At 41.5% G+C, this 25,432-nt stretch overlaps 2 protein-coding genes across 3 annotated transcripts in view; both read right to left on the bottom strand.

The window, feature by feature from the left end:
• Positions 1 to 305: 305 nt before the first annotated feature.
• stm (starmaker) lies at positions 306 to 11,331 on the bottom strand. 2 transcript variants are annotated; one of them, XM_084919928.1, is made up of 16 exons: positions 11,239 to 11,331; positions 10,387 to 10,445; positions 10,113 to 10,130; positions 9,905 to 9,937; positions 9,780 to 9,815; positions 9,615 to 9,644; positions 9,503 to 9,532; positions 9,324 to 9,365; positions 6,362 to 6,391; positions 6,205 to 6,255; positions 6,081 to 6,113; positions 5,877 to 5,897; positions 2,689 to 3,444; positions 2,295 to 2,351; positions 2,106 to 2,155; positions 306 to 701 (listed from the first exon to the last, which is right to left on the bottom strand). In XM_084919928.1, exons 1-15 carry the CDS (start codon positions 11,247 to 11,249, stop codon positions 2,145 to 2,147), a joined length of 1,218 nt encoding a protein of 405 aa, XP_084776054.1. In that variant the 5' UTR covers positions 11,250 to 11,331; the 3' UTR covers positions 306 to 701; positions 2,106 to 2,144. The 2 variants fall into 2 exon arrangements, with proteins under 2 accessions (XP_084776054.1, XP_084776055.1); XM_084919929.1 differs by lacking the exon at positions 5,877 to 5,897.
• Positions 11,332 to 21,500: 10,169 nt separating this feature from the next.
• Positions 21,501 to 25,432, bottom strand: part of LOC146362570 (uncharacterized) — a 5,465-nt gene continuing 1,533 nt past the window's right edge. The window contains exons 5-9 of the mRNA XM_084919558.1: positions 25,042 to 25,074; positions 24,382 to 24,414; positions 24,154 to 24,186; positions 22,001 to 22,042; positions 21,501 to 21,730 (exon numbers count right to left, since the gene is read on the bottom strand). Of these exons, the coding sequence (XP_084775684.1) occupies positions 21,501 to 21,730; positions 22,001 to 22,042; positions 24,154 to 24,186; positions 24,382 to 24,414; positions 25,042 to 25,074 (371 nt within the window). The remainder of the gene's footprint in view (positions 21,731 to 22,000; positions 22,043 to 24,153; positions 24,187 to 24,381; positions 24,415 to 25,041; positions 25,075 to 25,432) is intronic.

Raw genomic sequence — 25,432 nt, 5'->3', positions numbered from 1 at the left:
AAGATTTAACAACAGTTAAGCTAAGACCTTACTGATGGTTCCCATGGCTTACAGCTAGAGGAGACAGGGATCAATCCTCCAACCTTCTCACTGGTGGCCACCCTGCGCTACCACATGAGCCACCAGTCATCAGTTATTTTTCTAAATAATGAATAAAGCATACACTTGTTGGTCCTTCCCGATCTCAGTGCTGCTCCAGCTTCTGAACAATAACATCACTTTTTATGATAAAAATGTGTGACTGAAATCACGTCATTACTGGTTCAGAGAAGCATGCTGACTGTTGGAAGAAAGAGTCGATGAGGTTTCGACAATTCAAACTTTATTAGCAGTTCCTCTGTATACACCACTGACTGGTTTTTCACGTCCTTAAAAACATTCTCTGTAAATTAAAGAGGGACTTATGTACATGTTAATGTGTGAAATCAGACACACAAAACAGATCTGAGCTCAGCAGCTGATTTAATATTTCTGCAGACAAGAAGCCGGAAAGAAAGACACATGGCAGAAAAGAAGACAGTCAGCAGGTGAAAGACATTTCTTTTTTTTATCTGAGAAAACCAAAGAAGCCAGAGGTTAAAACAGACACTGCTAGAAAACAGGGAGAGGAGACAACAGTTGGCTGAACGTTGAAATTCATGCAGTTTAGGTTGTTGTAGTCATGGCAGCTGGATTCCACTGTGGAGGCTGTGGGCTTGGCTCTGTCAGGAAACAGCACAGAAAACCTCGGTTCACTTCATACTGCTTCACTGCTCAGTGACTGATTCAAGTCTATCTGGGATGGACTCTTCACAGTAACAATTATTATATATGGCCTGCAGCTACTCCACTCCCTTTTTCCTTCTCTATCAGGCGCTCATTCTCCTCCTATCCCTGTATCCTCCTCTGTCACATCAGCCCTCTGCATGCCCCAATTTACTACACCCACAAACCTCCTCTGAGGTCTTCCTCTTTTCTTCCTATAGCTTCATCTTCATCATCCTTTATCCGATATATCCACTCTCTCATTGATTTCTAGTCCATCCTGCTCATCCTAATATCTTTAACTCCAAACCATCCATCACAGCAGGTCTCACTACTATCTTCTAAACCTTCCCTTTCATTGCTGCTGCTATGCTCTGTCACAAATCGCCCCTGATGCTTGTCTCGACCCTATCTGCACTCTCTTCTTCACCTTTCTTTGGACCACTAAGCCCAGGTATTTAAACTCATCTGCCTTCACTGTCTGTATTCCTTACATGTCTCCCTCTCATTCACATGTATTCTTGCCTTGCTTTTACTCACTTTCCTTCTCTCTCCAGAGGCATACCTGGAGAGAAGAGGCTCAAGGAAGCAGGTGGAGGATTGCATTGGGAGGTCCATGCTCTCATCCCTTAGCCTGTCCATCACCACAGTAAACAAGAAGGGCTCAGGGCAGACCTGATGTAATCCCACCCCTACCTTGAACTCACCTGTCACCCTCTGTCCTCATAAATGTCCTGCACCACCATCCTACACATACTTCCTCATGCAGTACCATAGCTACTCTCAGCAGCTGGTGATCCACAAAGACACAGCGAACACCAACCTTCTCTATAGTTCTCTCCATCAACACTCTCAAAGCAAACATCACATCTATAGAAGCTGCAAACAGTCACACTTTCGTGAAAACAAAATTTAAAAAATGTTCCATGAATTGGTGAAAAACAAGTCAGAGGTCTCCAAATGATGTCAGTAGAAAAGTAAAGTTTTTTTCTAATCTGTACACATTATTTTTGGAGTCAAAGGAAGTTAAATTTAGTACTAGTATAACTAGTATAAGACGTACTCTAGCACTTAGATTCTAATGAGCATTTAATAACTTTAGATAGACTACATGAAAGAAATGACACATTATTGTTGAAAATGCACTTATTTTTCTCAAGATATGTCACCATCTGGTTTGTTAATGTATGGTTCCTTTAGCATGAACATTTTCAGGATCTACTCCTATGTTTTATAGGAAAAGGATACTCTGGGCTTTGGGGAACTTAAATAGGTCCCATGAAAACTAAGACTGTGTTTTCCTATAATCTGTGATTATGGAGAGGTTTGTCTCCATCAGTGAAAACAATATGGTATGGTACCTGCAGTTGCCGAGCTCCCACAGCTCAGAGGCGAAGCATCTAACTGGTAGCTACAAGAAAACACAGATGCTCATTTTTACTTCAACAAGATGTAAAACACTTCATGTTTCCACTTTGTGCTTCTCAGAGAAGAAGTAGATTTGACTCAGTCTGAAATGTAATTGGCCGCGGATGTGATATGAAATTTACCCTGTTTGGTGACGGGGGTGGCATCATCTGATTGGTCCAGTTCACCAGCAGGTGTTGCTGTAACAAGAATAAGAATTAAGAACCTGAAGCTCAGTGATGCAAAGTCTGGTTCTACTGTGGCTCCCTTCATCTGAACTTTTAGTCTTATTGTCTGCTTCCTCTAATCCCAGTTGAGATTTTCAAATGAAACTCATCTAATATCTGTGTGAATGTTTTCATTCATTAGCATCTTAAATCTTTGTCTATTAATGACTTCAAATTCTTTAAGTTGGTCTTTGAACTCTTCAAGAGTGTTTTCATTGTCAGCCTCTGATTTTTCACTCTGGATTTTCTGATTGTTGTTTGGGACCACATGAATTTGTGACATAAATGACACCAGTTCATCATTTTTTACCTTCAGCGGAGTCCAGACCATCATCAATTTCATCAGGTTCTTCAGTATCTGCATTTTCAGATTCCTCCTTGAAATCCTCCTCCTCCTCTTCCTCCTCCTTTATCTCTTGCTCCTCCTCATTTCCTTCCTCCAGTTCCTCCTGCTGCTCCTCCTTCTCATCCATATCTTCCTCTTTCTCTTCATTTTCATTATCTAACTCTTCCTTCTTCTCCTCTTCTGCCTCATCCTCCTCTTTATCCCCATCTAGCTCTTTCTCTTCATTTTCCTTCTCTAGCTCCTCCTCCTCTGGCTCGTCCTCCTCCTTATCCTCCTCTAGCTCATCCTCCTCCTCTTTCTCCTCCTCTAGCTCATCCTGCTTATCCTCCCCTAGCTCATCCTGATTATCGTTCTCTTTTTCCTCCTTCTCCTCCTCCACTTCTTTGAACTCCTCCTCATTCTCCTCTTCTGTTTCTTCCTCCTCAGCCTCTTTCTCCTTCTCCTCTACCTCCACCATGTCTTCAATCTCACTGTTATTCATTTGGCTGTCTTCTTCAGCTGAAGTTACACTTTCCTCTTTGCTGTCCTCTTCTATGATAGGCACCACCTCCCCCTCCTCCTCCTCACTGGTATCTTTTTCACTCGTTTCATCTGCCTTCTCCTTCACTTCCTGCTCTTCATCACTCAATGCCTCCCCCTCATCTTCTTTGTCACCATTAGGTGCTGGCTCAGACTCCGTGCTGGTGTCGGCACTGTTTTCGGGCACAGACTCTGCAGTCTCTGTGGATTGCAGATAATAATTATGTCTGTGATGAACATGAGGAATAAGCTCATTGTCCTACAACTGTGCTTACACAGAAAGTAAAAAAAAACTTTGTTATGAATCATGGATTCTGCTTCAATAAGAGCTGTAACACTCCTCATCATTTAACACACTTCCTGAGGACGTCACCCAAAGGTTGGAAGGAGGACACATGCTGAACTGGTTTTGCTTCACGCTGCACTCCCTCATTTCTTAATGATTGACAGACCTTTCTCTTTACTGAGGTCAGTTAATCGCTCCCTTTAATGTGTTTCAACACCAACTAAGCTCAACAGATGATCATCCCACCAGGTAATGTGTGCCAGCTCTGAGTTGTTAATTGCTCAGATATACTCATATTAATAATCATCGTATTAATAAATTAATAAATGAGCTTTTTATTGCCGACTTCCTAAAATTGACGAGACTGCCATTTGGCTTAGAAGTAAAGTGAACCTTGACATGCACATTTCTGTGGCTGACATATCAATGACATAGTCGGCACAGACCAGGACCCCTTCAGAATTTTACTTGTTAACAACTTTCCAGCAGCTACAGATGCACTACACTACTCAAGTTTGTTAAATGGGAAAAAGTGTGGTTCTTATATAGCACTTTTCTACTCTACTAGAACACTCAAAGTGCTTTAGTCAACGCATATTGTTGGGGAGTAACGGAATCCATGTACCAGCTTTACGTTTTTAAATACAAAATATGAGTAACTGTTTTCCGTTACAGTTACTGCTTAAATAGGTGAAAATTAGAACACAGTTACTTTGTTGAAATAAATGGATTACACGGCAGTCATTACCTGTTTCATATGTTAGGCTATCCCCTCTCTAATTTTGGTAATTCCACGCATTGCCCTAAACCCAAACAAAACACGCAATAAGAAGCTCTAATATACGTGTCCTGTTAATGTTGGTGGTGTCAGTTACACAGTGGACCTGGAGCCAGCACAACCGAACCAGCAGTGCACGGGCAGGAATGCATTTCTTACTTGGAAATTCCGACACCACTTCACATTTAAAGAAGAAAGGAATGGGTGAAATCTGAGCGTTCAATGCAACCCATATGGAAAAGATATATATAAATCTTACAAAGTTTGTATCTGTCTTGTGTGAAACTTGTATGAAAAGCATACAAGAGTGAAAACAGATATAAGATCCCTTGAAGAATATAAGTTTTTACTATTTCTTTTCCATATGGGAAACTCTGTTTGCCAACAACCAAACTGCTCTCAGCGTCAAAAGACTTCAACCTAAAGAAACATCTGGAAGTAAGTTCTTTTTTAAAAACTGATGTTAGCATACTGCAACTACCTTGTAGTATATTTGATGTACTATTGCTGTGTGATTTATTACTATTACTGAAGGCTGCATTACAACCTGCTAGCTGCAAATAATCATGTGCAGCTCTGAAAGCAGACAGAAAGAAAACAAATTACTGATACAGAATTTTCTTTTTCTATATGAGATCACTGCAAAAAGTGCAGCCTTACCTAATGTCCACCCTACTGTTACTCATCTTATATTAGGATTTAAAAATCTAGTTGATATTGCTTTCAGAACTGCACATGATTACTTCCAGTTAGCAGGCTGTTAATGCTATCCATCAAGTCTAACAGTCTGCAGTTAGACTTGATGGATAGCATTGCAATAAATCACACAGCAATAGTACATTCATGTAGTTGTAAAAAGCATGACAACATATCAAGTAATCCATAATGTTGAGAATACTTTACGGATATTGAGTAACTTAATGGAATATGTCACAAACTACATTTTGGGCCATGTATTCTGTAATCTGTAGTGGAATACATTTGAAAAGTAACTTTCCCAACACTCAACACAACTTATTCACCCATTCACATCCATTCTTACTCTCGTTTCTATGTCTAAGCGCTTTCACAGCAAAATTAATGAATACAGGAGTAGTTTGGAGTAGCTTTTCTTATGATGATAGACTACTTTTCTGTTAAAATATTTTACACAAGTTAAAAATAGTAGCATATACAATTACAATACAGTAGTTACTCCAGAACAGTTTGAAATTAAACAACACAAAGAGTCAAAGGAGGTTAAACAGAGACGTGTGAAGCATGTCCTGCTTTTAGGAGGAACAGTCTTTATTGCTGACTGTTATCATCCCTTTAACACTTTGGTGTCTATCACATCGATTTTCTGTTTGTTCCTCATTCCTCCAGTGTGCTATTTTTAAAAACCAAACCACGCCCTAACCTTGTGTTTCAGTCTCCTCTGAAGGATCAGAAACAAAGGTAAAAATGTTTTTCCTTGTATGTTTTTAGAAAATTTAACTTCCTTCATCTCTCAGCTTGCTTGCTTGCTCTCAGTCTCAGTCCATCAAGTTTAAGAACATTTAAGAAAACTAAAGACAAGAAAATATTTACCATTTGGCTGTTCTGCAGCATCTATGGAGATAAACATGTGTAAAGACGTATACAAAGTAGATTCTTTGTGCTTTGTGACATTTTAAGCAACATTTCAAAACTAGCTCCTTCCTGCATGCTTAAGCCAAACCCACCAACAAATATGAAGAGATTTCCATGTTTTATTGGGTTGTAGTCAGCTGGACAGAGAGGTGAAAAAATTACCTTCAGTTTCTTCAGGAGAATCTTTAACGTCACCTGAGCAAGATATAAATAAAACTTGAGTGATGCTTTGTGTGTGTTTCATCATTTGTGTCTCAGCATGAAACAACAGACTGTCTCCTCTCACCTTCATTGCTGTCAGCTGTAACATCAGCTTCATCACTGATGTCTGAACCACCTTACATGAAAGAAACAGAGTGAGAACAAAATCTGGGTAATTATTTGATTAATTCAGACTTCAAAGTGGATTTTAAGTTAAAATCAGCTTTATTACACTCACTGACCTGGTGGCTCAGTGGCATCAACTGAAGGAGCTGAAACACACAGAATGTTAAATGGACTGATTCTTGTATAGAGCCTTTCTACTCTCCTGGAACCCCTTAAAACATTCACATATTCACATAAACATGCTCATCCTTAAGTGCTTTGTATTGAACATTCACACACATTCATAATGCGAATGGAGAGCAACTTGGGGTTAGTATCTTGGATATAAGGATATTTGGCATAGAGACTGGAGCAGCCAGGGATCAAGCCACTGACCTTCCCATTAGTAGATGATCTGCTCTACCTCCTGCTACAGCAGTCCCATAGACAGATAGGTGAACACACACACAGTAATTAATGAGTTAAAAAAAAAAATCTCAGGTAAAAAACAAACAAACCCTTTCATCCCAGCAGGAGGTCTAGCCTTTCAAGCTTGAGTCCTCTACCAGAGGCCTTGGAGCTTGAGGGTCCTGCACAGTATCGTTGCTGTACCTAGGTTTGCACTCTTCTGGACAGAGATCTCAGATGTTGTTCCTGGGATCTGCTGGATCCACTTGCCTAGCTTTGATGTCACTGCACAGAGTGCTCTGATTACCACTGAGACCACAGTTACCTTCACCCTTCACATCTTCTAGAGTTCAGCCCAACTTTTTGTGTTCCTTCTTCCTGATGTTGCTTTTATTTCATATAGCTACATCTGATTATTGACATCTTCATCTGCTTCCTGCTTCTGCTTCCTCTGCGTCTCCACTATATCTATTGGTTAGCTATCACCAGTTTGTCGGTCTGTACCTGGAAGACCCACCCCAGTGTCGCATTTTGACCTCGGGACTTCAAAGCCATACTCAGCACAGATGTTTCTGTATACTATGCCAGCTACTTCGTTATGGCGCTCTATTTATGCACTGCCTGCTGGCATCTTACAGTGGCTTGCAAAAGTATTCGGCCCCCTTGAACTTTCCCACATTTTGTCACATTACAGCCACAAACATGAATCAATTTTATTGGAATTCCACGTGAAAGACCAACACAAAGTGGTGTACACGTGAGAAGTGGAACGAAAATCATACATGATTCCAAACATTTTTTACAAATAAATAACTGAAAAGTGGGGTGTGTGTAATTATTCAGCCCCCTTTGGTCTGAGTGCAGTCAGTTGCCCATAGTTGCCCAACATTGCCTGATGAGTGCTAATGACTAAATAGAGTGCACCTGTGTGTAATCTAATGTCAGTACAAATACAGCTGCTATGTGATGGCCTCAGAGGTTGTCTAAGAGAATATTGGTAAATGGACTTGTTCTTATATAGCGCTTTTCTACTCTTCTGAGCACTCAAAGCGCTTTACACAACTTGTGCATTCAACCATTCACACAAGCATATTGTTCTAAGTAACATTCACACTCCGATGGATGCATCGGAGAGCAATTTGGGGTTAATATCTTGCCCAAGGATATTTGGCATGGAGACTAGGTGAAGCCAGGAATCGAACCACCAACCTTCCGATCAGTAGATGACCTGCTCTACCGCCTGAGCTACAGCTACCCAATATTGGGAGCAACAACACCATGAAGTCCAAAGAACACACCAGACAGGTCAGGGATAAAGTTATTAAGAAATTTAAAGCAGGCTTAGGCTACAAAAAGATTTCCCAAGCCTTGAACATCCCACGGAGCACTGTTCAAGCGATCATTCAGAAATGGAAGGAGTATGGCACAACCGTAAACCTACCAAGACAAGGCCGTCCACCTAAACTCACAGGCCGAACAAGGAGAGCGCTGATCAGAAATGCAGCCAAGAGGCCCATGGTGACTCTGGACGAGCTGCAGAGATCTACAGCTCAGGTGGGGGAATCTGTCCATAGGACAACTATTAGTCGTGCACTGCACAAAGTTGGCCTTTATGGAAGAGTGGCAAGAAGAAAGCCCTTGTTAACAGAAAACCATAAGAAGTCCCATTTGCAGTTTGCCACAAGCCATGTGGGGGACACAGCAAACATGTGGAAGAAGGTGCTCTGGTCAGATGAGACCAAAATGGAACTTTTTGGCCAAAATGCAAAACGCTATGTGTGGCGGAAAACTAACACTGCACATCACTCTGAACACACCATCCCCACTGTCAAATATGGTGGTGGCAGCATCATGCTCTGGGGGTGCTTCTCTTCAGCAGGGACAGGGAAGCTGGCCAGAGTTGATGGGAAGATGGATGGAGCCAAATACAGGGCAATCTTGGAAGAAAACCTCTTGGAGTCTGCAAAAGACTTGAGACTGGGGCGGAGGTTCACCTTCCAGCAGGACAACGACCCTAAACATAAAGCCAGGGCAACAATGGAATGGTTTAAAACAAAACATATCCATGTGTTAGACTGGCCCAGTCAAAGTCCAGATCTAAATCCAATCGAGAATCTGTGGCAAGATCTGAAAACTGCTGTTCACAAACGCTGTCCATCTAATCTGACTGAGCTGGAGCTGTTTTACAAAGAAGAATGAACAAGGATTTCAGTCTCTAGATGTGAAAAGCTGGTAGAGACATACCCTAAAAGACTGGCAGCTGTAATTGCAGCAAAAGGTGGTTCTACAAAGTATTGACTCAGGGGGCTGAATAATTACACACACCCCACTTTGCAGTTATTTATTTGTAAAAAATGTTTGGAATCATGTATGATTTTCGTTCCACTTCTCACGTGTACACCACTTTGTGTTGGTCTTTCACGTAGAATTCCAATAAAATTGATTCATGTTTGTGGCTGTAATGTGACAAAATGTGGAAAAGTTCAAGGTGGCCGAATACTTTTGCAAGCCACTGTATGCCCCGCTGTGATGTGCAGGATTGGGCATATAAAGCTAGACTCTGTCACAGCTCTACGCTGAGCCAGAGGATCAGTCAGCTGCATTTGTGTCTGACCAGATGTGCAGATGCTCATTCCTCCTTCTTTGTCTGGACATAAAACAGTAGACCTGCTCCTGAAACCTTCATCTCACCTTCATCGCTGTCAGTCATGGCAACACCTTCATCGCTGACATCTGAATCAATTTACAGAAAAAACAAGGTAGAGTTTGGATTAAGCGATGCAATGATGAACTGAATTACAGCTGTAATCTGGATAAGATTTATTTTAAATTAAGAATGAAAAAAAAATTACACTCCAGGCTCCACTGACCTGGTGACCCAGTGGCATCGACTGAAGGAGCTGAAGCACAGAGAGAGAGAGAGAAAGCGAAGGACAGGTGAGCACACGGACAGGTAAGCAGAAAGATGAATAGAAAAGTTACCTTCAGTTTGCTCTTCACTTTCATGAACATCTGAGGAAACAGAAAAAGAATTATATGTGTGTGTGTGTGTGTGTGTGTGTGTGTGTGTGTGTGTGTGTGTGTGTGTGTGTGTGTGTGTGTCTAGTGTGAAGTGTAAACAATGTGAAGTGTGTGTTGTATTGTTACCTGGCTCTGTTGTGACAGGTTCACTTGTCCTGCCACCTAAAAACAAAATCAACAGAATAAACAATAGTGTGTGTGTGCATGTGTGTGTGTGTCTGTGTGTGTGTGTGCGTGTGTGTGTGCACTACCATTCAGGTGCTCCAACAGAGGCAGAATTCTCTCTGGAACAGAAAAAAAACCCACTTTCATATATCGACCTCTGAGGTGTGTAGGTGGTACTCCAGCCACCACTCACCACCTCGGACACAGACTGAACACTGATTTAAATTGAATTGTTTTTGAAACGGCAGGATCAAAGGTCAAATCTTTAACTAATGCAAACGACCTTATATTTACCATCTTCTGAGTTTCTCTCTGGAAGGAAAAGAAATGATGACATCAGACACACTGGCCACATGTTTCATACCAAACATGCCACATGTAAAATCATAACTGATGACTACAGGCTTTTAATACTAATGACCCTTAATTAGGTCACTACAGTTAATACAATCTGTAAAATAAATCTGTAAAAACACTTGAATTGTTAAATAATTATAATTTCATATGAAAATACAGCCTGATAAACGTGATTGATTAATGATATGATGATAATGATGTCATGGCTTACTCTGGACTGGAGCTGCAAGTGAAACAGCAACAAGCGCAAAGAGCAGCAGCACAGTTGACCTGCAAAACACACACGCACACAAACACACAGAAACACACACACACACGATTTTCAATCCAAAGTGTTGCAAAGTGTGATTTGACTGCAGCCTGTTTGCATAATTTGACTATCTTGGTAAAAACATGAAGAACAAAAGCTTTTCGATGAATCGGTTGCTGTGATTTTGACATGTTTTCAATGTTTTTGCTAGTAGTCTGAATGGAAATTTAAAGCTAAACGTAAATCTGAACCCAGAATAGGGACAGATTTATCAGGAAATCTAATCAAAAACCATGATTTTAGGACTTCTCTCTCAACACAACTGCAGGAAAGAAACTAAAGAACATGAAGTGATGAATGCCAGGTGATCAATCTCAGGTTAAATGACTGGGCTCCTTTGTGTCTCCTCCTCAGAAACACACAAAGCATCTATTCTTTACCAACATATAGCGAGCCAGCGCGGAGAACCTTTAAGGATCAGTGTGTTACTGTTGGTGAGAGGAAACAGGATTTATTCAGCCAGCAAACAACCCGAACACGGCCTGAACTCAGACAGCAGCACCACACAGAGCCAGACTTCACGCTGTAGTTTACTTTGAAATTATTTCACCTCTCTGTGTTACTGTACAATGTGAATCAGATCAAAGGTTGAAAAGGAGCTCTTGAAAAACTCTGAGAGTCATCGGCTTCATGATTTTCTCCAGGCAGAGAGCAGGAGTGCCTCTTGAGCTTTGTGAAACCATTTAAAGCGGTTCAAAGTTTGAAGACAGTCTTGACCCAGCAGGCTCATTTGTAGCTAAAGAATGAACTCACCGCTGCAGCATGTCGGTAATCCGCAGGTTGATGGAAGCTCTGATCAGGTGAAACTTAAGTGTATTTAAACTCGACTGAAAGAGAGCAGCAGCTTTTTATACTCCTCCTCTTCCTCCTCCTCCTCCTCTGCTCCCTCCTCCGATCACCTGGGCATCTGCACAGACTCACTTTGAGCTTCTTTAAAAGTGCCCTGTTTACATTCAGAGCACAGAATTAAATCCAAATTATTCTAGACCCTGTGGTGAATCAGCATGAAAAGCAAAGAGATGCAGGGTTAGAACAGAACAGCATTCACTTATTGTTCATAATGAAACCAAAGTGGTGGTCTCAGAGCTTCTGCTTCCTGTGTGTTTTCCTTTAAATGACCCTTGGCCTCTCGCACCAGCATGACTTTGTTCATCATTAAACTGAACTCCAGTTAATGAAGACTTTAACTCGTATCTCCTTGCAGAATGTTTTTTCATGTTTTCTGAATTCAACTTCAACTCCTCGTGCTTTTGTCTGATCAGCATGAAATTACTCTGAGCTGATTGTTATCGCAGCACCAACGTTTGAAACGTAACGCTGAGACAAAGCATTGTAACCACGTCTAACTGTTCCACCAGGAAATGTACAGAGATGTGTGTGTGAGCATGTGTGTATCTGTAGTGAATATGTCCTCAGACATGAACCGGTTGGACCATAAAAACAAAGAGCGTCTTCTTTTCCTCTTCATGTCTGTATTGTTGATCTTTTGTTTTTAGATTTTTTATGAATCTGTATATTCATTTCTGGCCTCAGGAATTCGCATGATAAGGTGGGGCCAGGTTTCACAATGAGCTCACCCGAAACCCTGGCTGATTGGGACCCACACCCAGTTTCACACCTTGGCTCAGGGGATTAGAGGATCATCAGGGGGTCCTTTTGTCCCTCTGTGGGGGGATACTCCCACTAGGTTTAAATCTGGGACTCTCCACCATTTGACCTTAGAACTGAAGAAGCTTCTCGGTTGAGAGGTGAAACGTCTTCAAGCAACTTAAAGAAGTCCAGACGCTTTTCTTTGCAAGCTCCTTTGATTATGAATCTGTATAGAAACTATTTTTTTGGCTGGACTGGTACTTGTATAGTAAGTGTCTAAGCAAGGTATCTTACATTCACGCACACTCAGAGTTCAGTAGTTGCCCTTCAATATTCATATTGGAGTAGCTGGAGATCAAACTACCAACCTTTCAATTGTTGGATGACCTGCTCTCCCTCTATCCAAAAGTTGTTTTATAATTTTAAATGGTTACAATGAGTTCTGAGTTCCAGTGTTCAAAAGAAGTGAAAGAATGAACTTGTTTGACTTTGAGACACTCCTTGTAAGCTTTAACATGACCACTGTTGCAGCATGAAAGAGTGCTAGCTCTGTTAAAACAAAGAGCAGGCGCTCACAGTGTGGGTGAATAAATATAGTTATCCTGCAGTGCTGATTATGCAAACATGATGTCAGACTAGCTGACTACAGATTTGGCAATAACTGTGTGGTAGGCGTGGTCTCTGTGAAAACATTTTATTTACTGTAAATTATCCTCATGAGTCATGAATTCATCCATGCAGCCAGCTATTCACACTTCTGGAACCTAGTTGCACCAGATTCCAGATGAGCTTACAGTCAGCACACCAGGACTGAAAAAAAAAATGATGTGAGCTTTTTAATTCAGAAACTTTCTAGTGAAAACTGGGTCTAATTAAGCAGAAACATTCCAACTTTGATGGAACAGCTCCTATTTCTAGAAATCTGGCCAAATATATAATTACACAGGGTACAGGCTTCATTCTTAATACTGACAATGGTTTGCCCAATCAAATCTGTACTTGTGTACTTTGTACAACAGACTGTAGTGTTGAAGTGGTTGAAAAGCTGAAAAGCTGAGAGAAAGAAAGAAACTAGAAACAGATGCAGAAACATGTAACTTTAGCAGCTGCATAGTCAACAGTAGCACCACCAACAACTAATATAAAGCCCTTGCCATCACAAGAGGCAGCTGTTGCTAACATTAGCTATGAAGAAGTGCTGGATGAGGAACAGCAGTCCCAATAAAAGAGTGAGGAAAAGACAGAGGAAGGTATAATTAATATGGTAAGAAAATAGATGAAGGGACATAATTAGGAAGAAAGAAATTCATGTAAAACAAATGGCCAATAGCACTCTAGCCAGGCTGACAAAAAGTCAGAACACTATTGAGAGAACCATTCTTTTAACATTAACTAGAAATGGCTTCACAAATAAAATTTTAAGCATTAGAGAAAACTCATAACAATCTCACAGACACAACATAATGTACAGCTGCTTTCAATGCCATTGATATTTATTTAGATTTTTTTTCTCCAGTTGATCTTTCTGTCACACACTGTTTCAGGTTTAATTAATATTCTTTGATTTATTGTTGTTCGTGGTTCTGCTTGTGCTTTAATAGTTTCTAATCCCTAGGCTTCTGTTACTGTTCTTCCTCTGTATTCTACGTTTCACGTCTAGTCTCCTTTGTCTTAATGTTCATTTGTCTCCTCATTTCTAGTTTCCCAGGTTCTAGTTTCCTACACTCTTAGATCTTAGTTTCTAGTTTCCTGTGTTAGGTTTTTGTTTCCTCTCCTAGTTTACCCCTCTTGTGTTCTGAGTCCAGCAATTGGGTCCTCGTCCTGCCTGCCACAGCACTAACCCTGACACTTCTGATCTAACTTCAGTAATTCCTTCCTCCAAACCATCAACATGTCTGTTAGACCCCTACCTTTATCAGTCCTACCATTAATTAATGCTTCAATCTTAAATATGATCAACCTACCTCTATTAATCGGCTAAGTACCGCAGGCCTTCAAGCTAGCAGTAGTTAGAATAGCTAAAGTTATTGCAGCACTTTGGCCACCCTTCCCAGCGCAACACCTTGACACACAGCAGATGAATGTGTTTTCTCTTTCACACTTTTTATTCTTATTTTTGTGACTCTACATTTAATCGGAGTGTTCGCTCAGCTCAACTCTTGCCCATCCGACACTTTCTCTGCCTTGGACAGATCCGCCTTCTCCAGGCCCCCAGCAGCTGCTAAAATAAGGAGAGAAAAAACATTCTGTTAGTAAAGACCCTGCAATAATACAGAGAAAACCCCAACGATCATTTGACCCTCTACCAGCAAGCACTTTGGCAACAGTGAGGAGCGAAAAACTCCCTTTTAACAGAGAGGAACCTGACAGTGTTAGTCATGTACAGTAAATTACAGGGGTGAAAGTCTGATTTGAGCATAGTCAGATTTATTTATTGAAGTTAAAAAGAGAAGATTTTTTTTATATTTGTGTTGTTTCTTTGAACTTCACCCTTTGTTTAGTGGCCACGATGAGCTTTGAAAATTAAAACAGAAAACCAAAAATCTGGCTTTTCAGATTCAGTCGAGTTCAACTGAGGACAAAAAACAGCGAAACACAAAGAAAGCCATAAATCTGCTACTGCAGACTGTGTATCTGTGTATGTGTGTCTGTTTATGTGTGTGTCTGTGTGTGGGCATGTCTGTGTGTATCTGTGTGTGTATATTTGTGTGTGTATGTGCAAGGGCATGCTAACAGCCTCTAATGAGCTCTGTGTTCACTTCACTTTGATAATCAACTGAACAGCACCAGAAACTGTTTTAAACCAAACAATGAAGTTCAAATAAACTTTATTAACACAACATGTTTGTTCCAAAATGAAACAAGATTAATTGTAAATAAATCCATGTATGTTTTATTGGTATCAGGTCATAGTGTCACTGACATCCTGATTGACGCATTAAATATTACATTAAATGATAAACGTGCACGTGAACTGTTTACTCACATTACAGGCAGAGCTGCACATCCTCAATCTTGTCAGGATCTGGAGGTTTGACTGGAAAGTTCCATCAGGCACCTGAGTTCCTTGGTCTCCACCCCTGGGTGGAGCCATCATCCCTCCTGCAGTCCTGCACACCTTAGGCTGATTCTGGGTAATCAGGTTGAGGATTTAAGCTCCACTGAGACTCTTCTTCAACACCAGTTTGTCAATGACCTCGCATTGTTTTCCAGGACCTTCTTTGCCACTGCCTTCAACCCCCAGGTATCCTCGGGTTATCCTCGCATTCTGGGGCAATACAAAGGACCTCACCTGCCTGCCCTCCAGCCACCACTCACCACCTCGGACACAGCAGAACTCAGGTCAGCCAGCCTTTGCCACTACTCACCTGGATCCTCACCACCTCTCCCTCAAAGCCAAGGTTACCCCAACTATCCATAAGCATTATCAGTCATAACCACCTCTGCTAAATACCCTATGCTTGCCGCCTTCTTAACCCCGTTCTTTTTTCTTCCCAGACGCACTCTGTCCCCGTCGCTACCTGCCAATTCCCTGTTCACCCCACTGACCCACGGCCACACCATTAGCAACACTTTGCCACAAATTCACCTGTTGATCTAATAAACAAACACTGTAAAACGTGCAAGCCGTCTCTGTTGTGGTTATCTGCGTTTGAGTCCAATTTAGCTATCGGCCTGTGGCCATTGTGACAAATCTCACCTAAAAACCAAATGTTTTGGTAGACAGACAGGTAGAACTGAGTTGTTTCTGTGCCAATAAAGGTCAGTTTGTTTCATGTATTTAGATTTCAGCAGGAGCCTGTAGGCATTATCTCTGGCTCTCTTCCACAGCATGTCGTTTGTCATGTCTTCCTTCTCTCACCCCAACCGGTCACTCCCTAAGCCTGGTTTTGCCAAAGGTTCTTTCCTGTTAAAAGGGAGGTTTCCTTTCCCACTGTCGCCAAAGTGCTTACTGATAGGGGGTCATATGATTGTTGGGTTTTTCTCTTCATGTAGTATTTTAGGGTCTACCTTAAAATATAGGCTGTGGTGGACCACTAGAGAGCTCCAATCACACCCAGTGTTGAGGAAGTGTGTTGCTGTGTTTTGTGGCGCAATGTGTTCAGTTGATGTGAGGAGAGTAATAAAGCAGGAGTGAGAACTAAGATGTCTTCTCTGCGGTTGTTATCACTCTCTGCAGGCGTTTGCGGTCCATAGCAGTAGTGCTGCCGTACCATGCAGTGATGCAGCTGGTCAGTGTGCTCTCCACAATGCAGCTGTAGAACCTGCTGAGGATCTTGGCCGACATACCAAATTTCCTCACCCTCCTCAGGAAACACAGCTGCTGCTGAGCCTTCTTGACCAGCTGTGTGGTGTTCAGTGTCCAGGTGAGGTCCTCAAAAATGTAGACGCCCAGGTACCTAAAGCTGCTCACCCGCTCCACTTCAAGGCAGCGGATAGACAGCGGTGGGTGAGGCCTCCTCTTCTTCCTCGTGTCCACTATAATCTCCTTTGTTTTGTCAGTTTTGAGGGTGAGGTTGTTGTCCTCACACCAGACCGGCCACCTCTCTCCTATAAGCCGCTTCGTCCCCTCCAGTGATGCGACCGATCACTGCAGTGTCGTCTGCGAACTTCAAAATGATGTTGTCTTTGTTGGAGGCGACACAGTCATGGGTGTACAGGGTGTAGAGGATGGGGCTGAGGACGCAACCTTGTGGGATGCCAGTGTTTGTAATAATGCTGGCTGAAGTCCTGTTGCCGATCCTGACAGACTGAGGCCTCTCAGTCAAAAAGTCCTGTAGCCAGTCACATAGGGCGGGGTGCAGGCCGAGTGTTGCCAGCTTGTGAGTGAGTTTGTGTGGGATAACAGTATTGAAAGCGGCGCTGTAATCAACAAAATGTACCCTGAGTCTTTGTTTTCCAGGTGGGAGAATGAATAGTGAAGGGCAGCAGCGATAGTGTCTGACGTGGACCTATTGGACCGGTAGGCATACTGCAGGAGGTCCAGAGTGTCTGTGATGTTGCTCTGGATGTAGGCCAGCACCACTCTCTCAAAACACTTCACAATGATTGGAGTGAGTGCAACTGGTCTATAGTCGTTCAGGCAGGTGGCTGGGCTTTTCTTGGGGAGAGGGATGATGGTTGTAGTCTTGAAGCATGTGGGGACAGTGTTCTGGCTGAGGGAGAGGTTGAAGATGGAGGTAAGAACCTCCGCCAGCTCATTGGCACATGATTTAAGAGCCCATCCTGGGATGTTGTCTGGTCCTGCTGCCTTGCGGGGGTTGATCCTCCTCAGGGCTTTGTGCACCTGGTCTATTGTGACCGCTGGCGGGGGTGGGTAGTCTGGGGGTTATGGCAGGTCTGGAAGACATGGGGGGTCGGGGAGGTCTGGGGGGTCTGAAGGGTCTGGGAGGTCTCAAAGCGGGTGTAGAATGCATTGAGATCATCCAGAAGACTGCCTGTAGAGCTGATGGTGCTGGTGCTGGTGGTGACCTTATACTCTGTGATGTGCTGCAGGCCTTGCCACATCCGCCTGGGGTCAGCAGAGGAGTAGAAGCCATCTAGCTTCTCTCTGTACTCCGATGCCCATAGGACTCCATTGCGTTCACTGTATGACGGGCCGTACAGGGTTATTAAACCGGGCCAAAAACATTTCCTTTTGGACTTTGGAGGTTGGCAGGAGGTTGTCTCTGTTGAAACACTTAAGCCTGCGCATGTTCTGCAGGATGATCAGGTGGTTCCGGCCCAGGTCCCCCGCCGCGGCCGCCCACCTACCACCAGGCTGATGGATTCTGTTTTTTCCTTTAGGAGAACCCCACACTCACACCCAGTGTTGAGGAAGTGTGTTGCTGTGTTTTGTGGCGCGATATGTTCAGTTGATGTGAGGAGAGTAATAAAGCAGGAGTGAGAACTAAGAGCTCCATGTCATCTGTGCTTACCTCCACAAGGCGACTGTTGTTGTGATTTGGCACTGTATATATAAAATTTAATTCAACTGAAGAGCTAAGAAAAATATCTTACATGTAGCAAGTGAAAAGAAAACATGTTAGAACCAACACAGGAAACAGATGTATCAGGTAGAGTGGTCAGAGGCTGCCCAATGAGAGAACCAAAAACAGAGCGCATAGGAGAGAAGCATGTATAGCTCAGAGAGGACCTACAGAAACAAAGCCTTCAGTCAAGGAATCCAAAGGCTGAGAGACCAACGGGAACCAAAGCGATGAAGAGAGACAGGAAGACAGAAAGGAAACAAAAAACAACTTTTGTCACTTTCCAAAGAATCCTTCTGTCTGTCCTCAGTAGTTCATAGTGAATCTGGAAAATTTGCAGCTCTGTCCTCCTGAGCTGTTCTCAGAAAAATTATTTATTAGATTTATTTGAGTGATCTCGAGGCTGCAGACAGTATAACTGTGAATTATTCTGGTACATTAAATTTCTTTCACCTTTAAGTTTTGGAATTTTGATTTTAGTTTTGATGTCAGATATCTGTGTAAACTTATTTTGTGCTGTTTGCTGTGGGTACTTGTGTGTATTATTAGTCTGTATAAACACTGATTGTACTGCTGTGTGTCTTAGCCAAGACCCACTTATGAAGAGATTTTTAATCTCCGGAGATAAAAAAAAAAAAAAAAAAACCCAAACAAACAAAAAAAAACTGAGTCGTGTAACTGAGAAACCTGAGCATGTTTTGAACACCCTGTAGATCTGAAATGATGTTAGAAACCCGGATCACAGCCAGACTCTCCCTGTCTGTTGCTACCTTCACTGATAACACACTGCAAGCATGTGGAGAGGCTATTGATTCGTTTCTGCAGCAACAACCATCAAGCAAACAAGCATGTTTAAAAACCAGCACACAGACACACAGTGTAAACCCCCATTTGCCACGTGAGACTCCCTGAATCCTTCCATTTTCATTTTTCCTCCCCTGGGAGGTGCTGCAGGTCGCCTCAGGGACTGTATGAAAGAGGTAATATCTTGTTAAAAACCCATGAGTACAAACCATGAACTTCTGATATATCTATATACATATAACTGCAGAACATACCACACATTAATTATTTTCTATTTCCTTGTGTCTCATGGGGAATGTCCCTCCTCCAATGAGTTCCCTTTTTAGCTCTGATAAGTGGTTGACTGGTTATAATACAGTGCTTTTCTGCGACTGAGCACACTACACAACTTGCCTCATTCACAAAAACACTTTTTGCTATGCTTTTTCAATGTAAGTGTTACTCCTATAGATGCATCGGGGATCAACTTGGGGTAAGTATCTTGCCAAAGGAGATGTGGCATGTAGAGCAGCCAAGGATCGAACCACCTTCCAATTAGCAGATGACCTGCTCTACCTCCTGAACATGCCACCAGTAACACTGTGAGGAACACCTCTTCAGGATTTTTTTATGTCTGGTAACTCAATACATAACATAAATATATAAAACTAAAATTACTTGTTAAATAATCATCTTTGCTTTCAACTCTAATGGGGTGATACCGTACAATGAGGTCATTAAGATAAAATGATTATTGAAGACCTTGTATGTAATGAGAAGGATTTTAAATTTGATTGTGACTGTGGATTTAACAGGGAGCTAATGAACAAAAGACATTATAGGAGAAATATGCTCTCTCTTTCTAGTCCCTGTCAGTACTCTTGCTGCAGCTGTAGCTGCAGATTTTGGATCAGCTGAAGGCTTTTCAGGGAGATTTCTATGACATACTGATAATAACGTGCTACAATAGCCCAGTAGCCTAGAAGTAATAAATGCATGAACTTCTAATTTTAGAAATATAAACACAATAAAGCAGACTTACCTATCTATTTAATATGCGCATTGAAGGACATATTCTGGTCACAAATGACTCCAAGATTCCTCACCGTGTTACTGGAGGCCAAGGTAATGCTATCCAGAGTAAGTATTTGGTTAGGTACTATATTTCTGAGAGGGCTAGGTACAATATCCTCAGTTTTAATTGCATTTAGAAGCAAAAAATATGAGGTCACCCAGGTCTTTATATCTTTAAAATATTTCTGTAGTTAAACTAATCAGTATGTGTTATCTGGCTTCATGGATAAATAAAGTTGGGTATCATCGGCATAGCAGTGAAAATATATGCCATGCCTTCTAATGATACTGCCTAAGGGAAGCATGTATAATGTAAACAGAATTGATCCTAGCACAGAACCCTGTGGAACACCATTATTAACCTTAGTGTGTGAAGAGGACTCTCCATTTACATGAACAAATTGGAGTCTGTTAGATAAATCTTATTCAAACCACTGTAGCACAGTACCTTTAATAGCTACAGCATCACAAGGTCCACAGTTCATGTTCAGTTTAACTTTATTTAAATCTGATAAATGAAACAATCAAAAGAAATTACCATCACAAATGTTTAAATGTTTCAGGAACACACATATAAAAGAAAGAATAAAAACAGCAAAGAGCAGGTTTAATACTCCGAGGTCTGCTTGATCCAGGGGTCAAAGCTAATGAAATACATTAGGGCCAAAGATAAAACTTGGTCTGACACTTCATGGTTGACCTGCTGTGGTTCCTAAATGCTTCCACTTTGCAATAACAGTAGTACATTACAGATGACACAGAACATCTAAAGGGAAGAAATTCTACGAACTGACTTGTTGCAAATGTGGTATCCTGATGTAGTGGTATACTTAAATTCAGTTAGTTCTTTGGAATGAGCCATTCTTTCACAAATGTTTGTAAAGGCAGACTGCATGGCTAGATGTTAGATTACATACACCTGTGATAACGGAACTGAAAACACCTGAATTAAAAAGATGAAGATTTTCACACCTGCTGTGTTCATTCCAGTTAAATTGAGCTCTGTTTCGTTTTCCTCCTTACACAGAGTAAACATACAATCAATCTAGCACCTAGCCGTAAAATTAATCCAAGTTCCCCATGTTAATCACTGGGCAAGAACCCAAAACCTTCTTCCTGTTCTTACATTTCTTGCTCCTGCCCCAAACATCTGGCAGACAAGCAGACTGCCAAGGTTGTCACATGGTTTGTAGTGACAAACTTTGGTTTGCTCTGAATTTTTTCTGTGTGAAAAGAAAAGACATCGTGTCTTTCGTGTATTTGTTTTTTGTAAGCCAAATTTTTACAACTTCTGATTCAGAGCAGAATAATAATGTTAAATATTTTAAAACACCTTAAGAGTCTAAGTGGACCAATACTTTTTTTCCGTGGAGTTTACCTGTAGTATATAATGAATATGACCCCTGGATTCTGGACACTCAACCCTGGAATAAATCAATGGCTTGGTGATTCTACCGAATTGAAGGTAAATGTCAACCTGCTGTGAGTGTTCAGGTGAGTTCATGTGTGGTATGAGTCTGCGTTAAGCATGTGACAGATCCGTGTGCGTTTGGGTTTTATTTGGTTTAACATTGTGTTCTAACTGTGACTGCTGATGTTCTATATCTGGCGGCGGTTGTTCCTGGATCGTCTCTTAGACGTTCGGCTCCTCACCGGGGTTTTGGGCTGAGGGATGATGGGCTGAGGGATTACCGGCTGAGGGATTACCGGCTGTGGTGGGAGGGCGGGGCTTTCAATGGCATGATCGGGACTCTGGTGGTTGAGGGCGGAGTTCCGCGGTTTAGCCAAACGAGAGCTGGACTTTTTCTTCCCTGATTCTTCAGAGTCATCTGTAAAAAGAAAACAAAAACAAAAAAAAAACAAAGTTTGAAACTGTTTAAAGAAAAAGAAGGCGCACAACTTCACAGAAAAAAAATTCTGCTCAACTGATACTAAAAAAACAATCAGAAAGAAGTTTCAAAAGTCACAAAGTTTTCACCTCCAATGGACTCTGGCTGCTGGGTAAACAAGTTAGATATTAATTTATTTGCTAACGTATTGGTGGTTCACAATATGAAAACTGTTCTTTGGTCTAGAGAATCAGAATATTATTGTCTCACCATCTTCCTCTTCCACACTGTTTGGAGCAGCTACAGCAGGTTCTGCAATCAATCAATCAATCAATCAATTAATTAATCAATCAAGCAATCAATCATCTTTTAATTTCAGCTGATGAATTCAAAATCCAGCAGCTATCCATGCAGTCTGCATATCCAGACATTTGTAAAAGAATGGCTGGTTCCAAAGATGTCACTGAATTTAAGTATAGCACAGAAGGTTGACCAGTACTTTGTCCATATAATATATATATATATAGGGACATACCAGGTGCTGTTATACGATTGATTACTGGAACTGAAAATAAAAAGCATACATTTACATGTACAGTACTTATTTTTAAAAGTTTTCACATTGTAGCTACAAACTGAAGACATCAAATATATGAAGCAAGATATATGGAATAATGTAGCAAAGAAAAAATTGATGAATAACTGAAGAATCCTCAAAGTAGCCACCCTTTGCATTGATTACTTCTTTGCACACTCTTGGCCTTCTCTCAATGAGCTTTATGGTGCAGTCACCTGAAATAGTTTTCACCACACAGGTGAGCCTTTTCAGGGTTCATTTGTGGAATTTCTTGCCTTCTTAACACTGTTAGGGACCATCAGTTGTGTTGTGCAGAAGTCAGCTTGGTACACAGCTGACAGCCCTATTTGAAAACTGTTAGAATTCATATTATGGCAAGGACCAATCAGCTAAGTAAAGAAATGTGACAGTTACTTTAAGAACACAAGGTCAATCAGTCCGGAAGATTGCTAAAACTTTGAATGTATTCCCAAGTGCAATCGCAAAAAACATCAGTCACTACAATGAAACTGGCACACATGAGGACTGCCCCAGGAAGACCAAGAGTCACCCCTGCTGCTGAGGATAAAATTATCCAAGTGATCATCCCCAGAAATCACAAAATAACGGCACCTCTAGTTCCAGTAGCATACACATCTGTACATCAGCTCTTCAGAGGGGACTGCATGAATTGGGCCTTTATGGGGACATAGCTGCTGAGAATCCACTATTAATGAAAAGAAACAAGCTAAAGAGATTTGTTTGGGTCAAGAAACACAAGGAATTGACATTAGACCAGTGAAAATCTGTGCTTTGGTCTGATGAGTCTAAATTTAAGATATCTGTGTCCACCTGCAGTGTCTTTGTGCAATGCAGGTAAATGGATGGTCCTTCACTGTGGAACTTAGATGAATGGTTCCCACAGTGAAGCATGGAGGAGGAGGTGTGTTGGTGTGGGGATGCTTTAGTGGTGATGCTATTGGGCATTTATTAAAACTGAAGGCACACTGAACCAGTGTTGCTACCACAGCATCCTGCAGCAACATGCCACTCCATCATTTATTTTATACCCCAAACACACCTCCAGGCTGTGTAGGGGCTATTTGACCAAGATGGAGAATGATGGAGTGCTGCGCCAGATGGGCTGGCCTCCACAGTCACCTGACCTAAACCCAATCAAGAGGGTTTGGAATGAGATATATCACAGAGCAAAGGCAAAAGGGCCAAGGAGTGCTCAGTATCTCTGGGAACTCCTTCAAGACTTTTGAAAAACCATTTCAGGTGACTACCTCATGAAGCTCAACAAGAGAATGCTAAGAGTGTGCAAAGAAGTAATCAAAGCAAAGAGCGGCTATTTTGAAGAATCTAAAATATAAAACACGTTTTCAGTTATTTCACACTTTTTTGTTTACAACTTAATTCCATATATGTTCATTCATAGTTTTGATGCCTTCGGTGAGAATCTACATCGTAAATAGTCATGAAAATAAAGAAAAACCATTAAATTAGAAGGTTTGCCCAAACCTTTGACCAGTAGTGTATGTGCAATGAGACCAGAGAGCTATGGGTTACTGTCCCTTTTTGTATCACTACATGAGGCAGATTATTATGTTTCTTACATAAAGAGCCGGGCACCAAATCACCACATAAACTGCCAAATCTGATTCTGCTTGCAGTAAAACCTGTTGTCTCTCCTCCTAATCTCCTCCTGCCACTGGGTGGAGCTGTATTCCCTGGGGTGTGTTACCTATGAATAATTAATGTTATTGTACATCACTTTTCGGCTCTGATTAGTCAGAAGGTATGTTTCTTCGAACACTAACTCAACCTCTGATCTAAAACAAGTGAAGGTAAAAATCGTTCTCACTGTCTGCTGCCTGTGAACTTGAGCTGCTGACATCTGAAACACATTGACACACAGAAAAAAACATTAAACAGGTAAATAGGTGAGATACAGCATCAGGTCTGACCAACCACCTTACAGTACTATTGTCATGTAATCATGAATGTCAGAAGCAAAACATCTGTGAGGAGTTCACGTGATGATTGTCGCCTTATATCTTCATCATCACTATCATGATCGTTGTGTACCTACCTGAAGGTCCTCCTCCGTAATAATGTGATTCATCTGGAATCAGAACAGAATTTTTGTGTTAGATGTGTTTTGGTCTTGATTTAAATTCAACTTGTTATTTCTAGTCAGAAATCTCCAGTTCCAGTGCTTAACCTTCAGATCAAATATGTTTCAAACAATGAGGTCAGCTTATGTTTTTGAGACAGAAGCTCATATCAGACAGAGGTTCTGCCAGCATGTTGTTCAGTCCTTCTGTTTGTGAGGGAGAGCCAATCAAAAGGAAGTCATCTCAAAGGGAGAGGGGTTACATAAGCTTATTTTAGACATATGATAAAGTGATGAAACATGATTTACTGTGACATGTTACTGTTCCAGTAACTTTTAGATACACCTGAGATTGACCTGCTGAAGCAATTTTAAACTATTGCTCACATCAGTTGTTAAATGTCAGAGAAGCACAGAACTATGAGCTCAGGTGTACTATGAAGGCAGTTCAGTATACTCAGTATACTTTCTGTTGTCTAGATTCACTCACCCTAACATTGTCGATCAGGATACACAAAGTTGGTGGAGTCTGACCATTTCTGTTCTCACCGAGACTTTAACACTCCGTACACTGATATCATGAGCTTAAAGGTGTTTTCCAGCTGTGTCTGAGTTCAAAATAACAGAGATTCTTACCAGGGTGATCAGGAGAGATGGCGTTTATGCTCTCTGAAACAACAACAACACTTCATTCAGAAAATCTTCAACAGAAATGATGCCGATGATCAGCCCTGCTGGGGGGCACTAATTCTGCCATGTTTGTGTCAGGTATGTCTCAGTTTCATGGATGTGCTCCACGTGAGCAGAAAAGTAATTCAAGGTTTCACTTGACAGTTTTTAAGCAGTCGGGGTTAGACTTTGTGTTTGCACACCTGTTCCCTGATTCATCACCTGTCTCTACATGCATTCTCTTCCACTTATCCTTATCAGGGTCATGAGGGAGCCTATTCCAGCTGTCATAGTGTGAGAGGCGATATAAACCCTGGACAGGTCGCCAATCTGTTTCAGGACTAACACATAGAGGCGG

Source organism: Perissodus microlepis, chromosome 22 (assembly GCF_051167445.1).
Source record: "Perissodus microlepis isolate ML-2025 ecotype Zambia chromosome 22, ASM5116744v1, whole genome shotgun sequence".
Taxonomy (NCBI): Eukaryota; Metazoa; Chordata; class Actinopteri; order Cichliformes; family Cichlidae; genus Perissodus; species Perissodus microlepis.
Note: the sequence above shows the minus strand (reverse complement) of the source record. Positions and strands in the feature narration are given on the sequence as shown.